This window comes from Dreissena polymorpha, chromosome 10 (genome assembly GCF_020536995.1).
Source record: "Dreissena polymorpha isolate Duluth1 chromosome 10, UMN_Dpol_1.0, whole genome shotgun sequence".
Classification (NCBI taxonomy): domain Eukaryota; kingdom Metazoa; phylum Mollusca; class Bivalvia; order Myida; family Dreissenidae; genus Dreissena; species Dreissena polymorpha.
In genome coordinates, this window is record NC_068364.1 from 6,309,993 (window position 1) to 6,320,141 (window position 10,149).

Below are 10,149 nucleotides of genomic sequence, written 5' to 3' on the forward strand. Positions count from 1 at the left end.
AATGCTTACAACATTTGTAACTATTCAACTGTGACCAAATATAGATCCTATTCTCTTACAAGTGTATGGAAAAAAGGATTTGTCCTAGCATGTACTTTTCTATGCAAAACTGACTTATTTATAAATTTTCCGACCAATCCACTATAAGCACAGGGAAGTCCATGTACACCAACATTACTTGAGTTGTAATGTTGCTATTGTATATAATATAAACATATATTGAAGTTCGCGTTCCGATGTCAATAACATTATAAGGTTGTGTATCATATTGGACACTTGGCAACTGTCTGTATTTCTAATACATAAATAATAACATCTGCAGATAACGTCACTTGTTGCCATAATTCTATTTTTTCGGAAATATAAAATTATAAACATTTATTGAATATAATACATTCTACCACAGTCGCACACGCATGCACATTAGAATAATTATTAGTTGTGGATATTTATTAAAATCATAGATACAATAACTTGACCTTTTGCAAGCGAACAAGGACCAACATATTTAGGTTAAGGTCAGTGAAGGCCAGCATCCAAAACCTGTACGAGTTGTGTATTTATAGTGTAAGATTTATAGAGATTTTATATAAATAGTGCATTATGTTTTCCAAAAATGGATTATAAGGAGCATTTTGAGTGATGATAGTTATATAAACAATAAGAATTATATCATTTTAATTAAGATACTTTAAAGGACAGTAATCGATAAATTAAACGATAAGAATTAGGCAATAAATGGTTTTCTTGGGTTTACTTACTATTGAACTAAATGGAACAGACTGATGATTGTAAAGTGTATATGAGCAAACATGTATTTACTGGAAGTGTTGCTTTGTTGATATAAGAAAACATAGCAATAGATTCTAAATTACATCAAACAGGTGGAACAAATATATAATTCGATTAATAAACAAGTTGACCAATTAGACAACTTACGTAAGGTATGTAAATAACTTAACATGTTTTATTAGTTGTTTAATATAATGGATTTACTAGTGTTGGATTACCAACTCGAATAGATAGGATTGTTGCCCTATCCCGAATATATGCGTCTAGCCTAAGTGCTCGAACTAACGGTCGGGAGAAATTAAGAAAAAAATACATTCCGCAGTCCAACTTTTAATTCTCAGTTTATTAAGAACTAGCTGGCCACCTTCATATGCCGATTCCTCGCGATATTTAGTCCATTGTTCATGTATGTGAACAACATCTTTGGATTGATGGTGACTTCTTATAACCTTTGTTCATTTCGCAATTACTTTTCGTTGCACTCCTTCTGTTGTCTTGTCGACTCTGTTGCAACTCTCAATGTCAGATTTTGTGAGGGAAATACCAGCAGAGATTTCAAACTATTTCTTCTGCACTCGATCAGACTGGGGAACACTTTTGTCAACAGAGATTGTTTGTAAAGTTGAAGCACTTCGCCTGCCATATTGTTCATAATCGCAAAATTCAAGATATAAAATTACCATTTCGGTTTTCAGAAGAGATTCGTGAACAACAGAGTCGCTTTAGTATTCGCATTTTATTTTTTGAGTGATGGCAAATTATGGTGTTAAGGGGATGATAAGTTGCGTTCTTTATTTGTTTAAGATTTCTTTATTTTGGAAAGTTTAGTTTCAGAATTTATTTCGATGTACTCTATGTGCACAAAAAGCAGTCACTCGGTGTCAGATATATTTCCAAAATAACCTCATTAGCCACTAAATTATGACCAACATTATAAAAATATCGTTATAAAAATAATAATAATAATAATAATAATAATAATAATAATAATAATAATAACAATTATTATCATTATTATTATTATTATTTTTATTATTATTATTATTATTATTATTATTATTATTATTATTATTATTATTATTATTATTCAAATAATAATAAAAATAATAATAATAATACCTATTGTGCATTAAAATATCGATCACATATAACACGATTATATATTTTTACAATATTTGTGCATTCTCTTTGAGTAAGTAAACAAAATCGTCCACCTTGCTAGACGGACTCAATTTAATATTGAAGCCTCCTTTAATGGCCGAAGACAAATGTAATCACATTGAAGGAATATCGGATAACACATTAGAAATGCTATAGATTATAAATCAGATTGTTGTCAATAAAGATTAATATAATTATTTTTTATTATTATAATGATAATAATAATAATAATAATAATAATAATAATAATTATTATTATTATTACTAATATTATTATTGTTATTATTATTATAATTATTATTATTAATAATAATATTATTATTATTATAATTATTATTATTATTATTATTATTGTTATTATTGTTTTCATTATTATTAGTATCATTATATTATTATTATTACTATTATTATCATTATTATAAGTAGTTATAAAATAAAGTTATAATAATAAAAATAATTTTGTTATTATGGGGATGGGGATTTTAAGGATGATGATTTTCATTATGATGATGATGATACTGATGCTAATGATGATGATGATGATGATGATAATGATGATGATGATGATGATGATGATGATGATGATGATGATGATGATGATGATGATGATGATGATGATGATGATACTGATGCTAATGATGATGATGATGATGATGAATGATATGATGATGATGATGATGATGATGATGATGATGATGATGATGATGATGATGATGATGATGATGATGATGATGATAATGATGATGATGATGATAATGATAATGATGATAATGATGATGATGATGATGATGATGATGATGATGATGATGATGATGATGATGATGATGATGATGATGATGATGATGATGATGATGATGATGATGATGATGATGATGATGATGATGATGATGATGATGATGATGATACTGATGCTAATGATGATGATGATGATAATGATGATGATGATGATGATACTGATGCTAATGATGATGATGATGATGATGATAATGATGATGATGATGATGATGATGATGATGATGATGATGATGATGATGATGATGATGATGATGATGATGTGCCAAAGTGCGGTATAACAGGGCACAAATTACGTGCAGAGAAATGGCAAGTCGTGTTTCTGAATTACATGAGCATGTGCGTAATGAACCAAACGGAAATACATATAGACACACACATATCAAAAGACTACAGGTTGGGGCTGCATCAGGAATCTATAATTTTCACATATATCCGTATTTGTTTCCGGTCGTCCATTAGCTTTTAATGCTGCCATGTTTATTTTCCTAATTCACGAAGATTCAATCTTACCATAAGTAATCTTGATACATGCATTCTCTCTTAACATGAATCCATCAAGACATGTGAATACTAATAATAAAATACCTTAATAGTGTCTGTATCTATTGAACCAATTTTGCGCATTCTCATGACGTTGCTGTCCACGTGCTTCCCAATGGCAATGGGTGTATCAAGTAATTGCAGTTTCTACTTAGACAGACTTGACGGACATAAGGCATCTAATATCGTCCCATGCACGGTATGGAAACTAGATGTTCGACTGCCGTGTAGGTAATAGTGAACCTTAGTGTAAGGAATAATTAAGATTAAAATAAATAAATATTAAACAAAAGGCCTTTTAATCAACAGATCAATCAGAAGGGCGATCTTACAAGAGGTTAATAAAATTCGGTTTTACGCTTATCGAGGAGGACACATATTTCACACCTGTCTTAGAGCAAGTTTGATTTTACGCCCATATAATATGTGTTACCAATTAGCTCTAAATTGATAAAAAGTATCTATGTTTGACAACATTTAATGAATTATCCATATCGAGCTTTGCATTAAATGGTCAAGCAGCATTTCATTTTTTTGAATAAAAATGCAATAATTAAAATATTTATCTAAAAAAATCCAAAAACTTGAGTCGGGGGGATAAATAAAAATAAAAATAAAAGCATGAAAAGTGAGCAGTCGACCAAAAAAAATAAAAATAAAACTGTCTACACCGAATAATTTTTTTATTTTTGAAAATTTAAAATCTCAACCAATTTAACCTTATGTGTACTTGCATTAACCTTTAAGTGTTTAATATATCTCAATACACTGTTGTGGAAGCTTTTCATAATATTAATAAACATTCTTTTATTTATAATTATAGGTAAAAGCACCTTTTGCATGTAAATTGCTTTAATAGAGACTAAACACGCCAGGTGTGTAGTGTAGTATAGAGATCGTTAAACTTTTGTTGAGTGTATATCATATGTACATGTATGTTTATAACAAATATAGCATGCCTTTGACTTAAATAAGAAAGACTCAAACACTTTTGACATTGTTTAATAGCTTTAACAACCAACATTCTAAGTTTCATCCATGGGTAGAATATGCACATTAAAAACTACTTTTTATACAACATACTTGCTTTATATCATGACAATTTGTATCAATATTGAGAAAAAATCACAACACAATCATGCAAAAAATATAGCAGACATGTGAAATAAAGAAATGTTAATGCCTGGATCAATATGTTATACCTGAAATATGAAGCACGGTTTTTTCTCGCCATGGGAGACTGGGGTCCCAGTTCAAAATCAGTTAGGTTTGGACTATATGTTAAATTCCTAACCAGGGGCCATTTAAGAATGTTTAGATGTTTAAAAATGAGTATTCAGTTAAGTCAAACTCTTTATAGAAAATTAATACAGAAATTGGTCAAATAGCCTCTTATTTAACCTACCCAAAACTTCTTATAACATCGAATGTTATGTTGGTGCCACCTCTGCAAATACGCTAATAATTCTTATGTTCGTTTCACATAATATGTGAATGATGTCAAAAATTGTGTTCAAGATTTACTTTTCTAATTGAAATGATTTCTTCTCAATTTTTAACTAATTTGATTTTGAAATATTCCCCATGCGCCTCATTGGTTTAAACATCCGCCATTTGCGAATTAACAATATGAAAATCATTTGTAAAATACTCATCGATTGGCTAATAGAGTGTGGCATTGGCTGCAATAGTCAATGGAAATCGCTGACGCTTTACAAGTCGACTAGGCACAACGAAAGAAGCCGTATTATAAACAAGTTTTAACAACAATCTCCGCAATATTTTTTTTCAAGTTTTGGGTAAAATACCAGGTCGGCGGGTGAAATGTAAATAGAAAACCCGATAGTGACTTTTATTTTTATTTGTATTTGTCGAAATATAGGGTCGGGCGCTTCCGCAAAACAAACAATAAAATAATGTTGGCCTTAAAGTAAAAAAAAAATTTTCATAACTTTTGAATTTTAAAGGTTCAAATTGAAGTCGGACATTGAGCAGGGGCCTTTAAGAAAAATATATATATACATATTTATAGGTATACATACATAGTACAAATACTTAATGTTAAATAAAAACATGTACATACATATAAATATAAGTAGAACTGGCACAATAACAGAGGCCGAACAATATTCAACTTAACGCTTCCAAACGCGATAAAACTACGGTTTTAAAAGATCAACTAAACTATATAACAACTGAATAGTTATTTTAGAAAAGCATAGGTAAAGCAACGGATTACTTATTCTGAGACAGAAAGTTTCATTCAAATTGCTTAAACACCCTTACTTGGAAACAGGTGTGCAACGCTGAAAAATTAGATTTCTAGTAATAATTTCCATATTCATTTGCATTTCATACAATAGTGAAACACAATGCAAAGGCTATTGAAATAATCAAATGAAACAAATTCTAGGAGATATAATGTGTTCTAATGCATGTTCAATGAGATGCTGAATGTTGGAAACATTGTATTTGCTTTATATTTACCCAGTGTGATCACATAACAATGGTTTAATTATCACTTTTTAAGGCATTTCTTGACGGAATCCACCAGATACAACTACTGGGCGACACGAGCTTTCCGTTAAATCATATATGATAACTAACATTCTTAAGTAAACAACAGATGCAGTTGTCATATGTCAAAATGAGCAGGCTTTTGATCACAAAATGTTTTCCAATACAAAGTATATATATATATATATATATATATATATATATATATATATATATATATATATATATATATATATATATATATATATATATATATATATATATATATATATATATTATATATATATATATATATATTGACAAGTTAGTTGCTTAATAATTGTTTGGAGCATCATTGTCACATAAGCATCATAATCATAACAATTTGGAGAATGTAAACAGTGGAAATCCGTAAGCATTCTAATAGTCCGCCTTATATGTATGTGTGGATTTGGCTTTATCTTCAACTGTTGAATAACCTACATGTGTCGGCTCTACTAAAGCAAGAATGGTAAGTGTAAAATAAATGTGTTATTAAAATGCACGTATGTTTTGTTAGGAATAATTTTAATCCAATATACTTATGGATGTGTGTGTGTGTGTGTGTGTGTGTGTGTGTGTGTGTGTGTGTCTCACGATGAGATTCGGGCACTAGTATAAAATACACATCCAGTTTTGAAAAGCTGCGTGCATACGTGAAAGTTGCTTTAATATGCATATACATGTGTTGATAAAAAATGTTTTTTTTACGATTTGTATTGCCGAAATATAATGACCTTTTTTATGTATTACCTATATAATAAGTCATTATAAAAACTTAATTTAAGTGCGCATGATTCGTTTTTTATTTAGGTATCAGTTTTCCCCGTTGTCGAAGCGATGTGTATTGTGTATCTAACCTAAATAGTGCAGTCTTGATACTAAAATGTGGACATTCAAATCTATGCATTCTTTGGCAGAAAATATGTTTAAAATTTACGGAAGTTATGTATACATTTTATTAAGGAAAAGCGAGTATTTTAGGTATACATTTGTGATGCATTTAAAAGAATATGAAATATATCTGTTGATAAGTAACTTCAATTTAAACGAGCTTTATGAAACATTATAAACTTGTTGAGTAAATAAAGTTCATTAATAATGTAGTTACTTAGTGACAGAAACATTTCACATAAAATGAATAAGGTTCAACAAATATGTTTTATAGTTTAAACACATGATTTCGTTTTGAACGAAATTGCAAATACATGTGTTTTGAACATGTAGCAAATACGTTTTTACATGCATAAATATATATGGTATTTTTGTAGTGAAGAATATATTTATTTAAACCCAAAATATGAATCATTAACGCGATAAAATTAAAGAACGCAATCGCTACAATATTCGAACATTTGATATCGATAGATATACATCCACCCAGAAATCTTATTTTAGGACTGTTCACATCACCAGTCAGCTTACTGACTCTTATACTGTTATTGTCCCTACATGCGTACACGTACCACATTATCGTTGCCTTGGTTTGTTTTATCGACCATTTTCTTTCTTGACAACTGACTATTTTCATATAAACGCGAAAACACGCTCGTCATTTGATTTGTTGGCTATATTCCTGATCGTACACACATCTTCCATTTTAGCTCCGACTCGAGACTGACGACTACTAATTAAACTGGTATAAGCTGATCGCAAATGATAGCAACGTCTTGGGGTTGGTAATAAATCTACTAAGATAAGCTCTGCGGACGAAACAGTGTCCTTATGTTTGAATTTGTAAAACAACAATCTAACGCTAAAATATTTCAAGTTAAAATGTTTCATAATATTGCTAAATATCAAAGGCGCCATATAACCAAATTGTGTTCCTGGATCACCCAAATATAATTATAAGTTTATGTTTCATAATATTGGTGAATAGTTTTCAGAAATTACAACTATATGCATTGCTTATGCAAGGAAATACCCAGGAAGACAAAAGATCCCTTTTTTATAAGACCTCTGGCCTTCAGTGGAAAACGCTTTAAAAATATGAAGCTCACGTCTTGTTTCCTGCTTCCAGGGCATGAATAATTCCTATCACTTAAGGGCCGACTTACAATTCCGAAAGACTGAATCTTCATTATTAACAATCTTTGGCCATCACCAAATTTAGTGTCGGCAAAAAGCATTTCGTAAGTTGTGCAAAACGCACATGTTCACAATATGCTTACAAAATGAGCACGTACAGATATGATATCTCATTTAAAGATAAACTTTATTTACATGAAAAATCGGTTCGATACAACGTTTAGCAGAAAAGACGAAAACATGCAGAATCAAGGTGACCAAATTTTGTTATGCATAATAATTGGGCAGTTTTCTGTGAAAGGGGGGTTTAATGCATGCGCGTTAAGTTATCGTCGCAGATAAGCCAGTGCAGTCCGCACAGGCTTATTAGAGACGACTCTTTCCGCTTTTATAGTATTTTTCGTTTATAGAAAATCTTTTCTAAGCAAAACTCCGGTTTAGGCGGAAAGTGTCGTCCTTGATTAGTCTGTGCGAACTGCACAGGCTAATTCGGGACGACACTTTGCGCTCACGCAGTTAACCCTCTTTTCACAGAGCGCGGCACAATTATTTTAACAAAGTTAATGCTTAATTACATGTTCATTTGAAAGTTATTGTAATTTCATATAACTTTTAGTTTACTGAACGCTGTGATTGTATAAAAATTAATTTAATGTTACTCTTTTTATCGATTTTACTGTATAGATTTAGCGTTTTGTAACCATTGTTTTAGTAGGTGACACCCTCTTATATTTAACAATGTTGTACTCGCAAAAAAAACGGTTAAGTTATTACAATATTGTACAATCATTTACTATATTGTGTTACCTTAAGGTAATAATTGAAGATAAATTACAGTATTTTGTTTATGAATAGTTCATAATTCTGGAAAAGGTATTTAAGCTATTATTTTGTTAAACAATCGTTAAATTCTCAAATTTCAAACAGGTCGTTGATTATTGGTGGTAAACTCGAAGGTTTCTTGACAAACTTTTTTTCATTGTTTAATCTTGTATAATTATAACAGGGAAGAAATGTACTTCATAAGTAATGATTTGGTCTGTATACATTGTATGTTTGAGGTAACATACCTTGAAAACCCGCAAGAAACACATTTAATAACAAAAAGCGACTGTATGTCGACCGTGTGGTTTGTTTTCGAAACAAACATGTAAACTGAGAATATCATTTCAAAAGGCTTTACATAGCGCACACATGTGACCAGTTATTAAATAAGTATTAAAAAATAAAAAATGCACAGGCAGTTAAACCATAATGCCTTGCACATTTAGCCTAGAGATATTTGAATACTCTATACTAATATGGGATGCTACATTGTTTACATGTCTTGCATATTCAGTCAAGACTTTAATTTTAGTAGAGCCTTGTTTTGAGAAAACTGGGCTTAATGCATGCGCGTAAAGTGTCGTCCCAGATTAGCATGTGCAGTCCGCACAGGCTAATAAGGGACGACACTTTCCGCTTTATGGTATTTTTAGTTTCAAGGAAGTCCCTTCTTACCGAAAATCAAGTTTATGCGGAAAGTGTCGTCCCTGATAAGCCTGTGCGGACTGCACAGGCTAATCTGGGATGACACTGTACGCACATGCATTATGCCCAGTTTTCTCAGAACAAAGCTCATTAGATCATACATGTAAATCCAAATGGTTTGGCTATGATGTTGAGTTTCTGAAAAGTCAAACAGTTTCAAAGCATTAACACATTAACACAAAAACAAAATCATATTTACATGTTATATATACATTTAACAACATGTACATGTATATACATGGTAACCTCTCGATGAAACAAAACAAATTCAATTCTGAGAAATTGGCGATTGTGTTTGAAGCAAGGTACCGTTATTCCCTATCGAAACAAATATAGGGTTTCATTCGCTGCTTAATTCTTAAGCATAGTATGATTTTATTTAAAAAAATTAAGCTAACAGTTTTTATGGAAACTTAAGATTCTATATTGATGCTAGTGAATAAATATTGATCAAATTTGAATTTATTATCTGTGATTATTTAAAAAAAAAATACAAAATAACCATGGTATGTAAATCAGCATCGCCTTATCAGAATCTGTCTGAACGTTTTCCGAAAAGTCGGGCAACTGAAGTTGTAAAAGAATGGATTGAGTGTGGAGTTAATATACGCCATCCAGAAAGCCGCGTTAAGCATTGGCACGGGTACCAGCGTCGGATCAACTATGCTTACATCAAAAACAACGTGGAACGGGAGCCACAGGATTGCGTATCCAATCACAATATAGCTTACTGTGACGAACACGCGTTTTTCTCTCGCTATACGC

At 30.9% G+C, this 10,149-nt stretch overlaps 1 protein-coding gene across 1 annotated transcript in view; it reads right to left on the reverse strand.

The window, feature by feature from the left end:
* Positions 1 to 9,899: 9,899 nt before the first annotated feature.
* The window catches only part of LOC127847941 (muscarinic acetylcholine receptor M3-like), an 8,919-nt gene continuing 8,669 nt past the window's right edge, over positions 9,900 to 10,149 (reverse strand). The window contains exon 3 of the mRNA XM_052380191.1: positions 9,900 to 10,149. This exon is cut by the window's right edge and continues 480 nt beyond it. Coding sequence (XP_052236151.1) covers positions 9,900 to 10,149 — 250 coding nt within the window.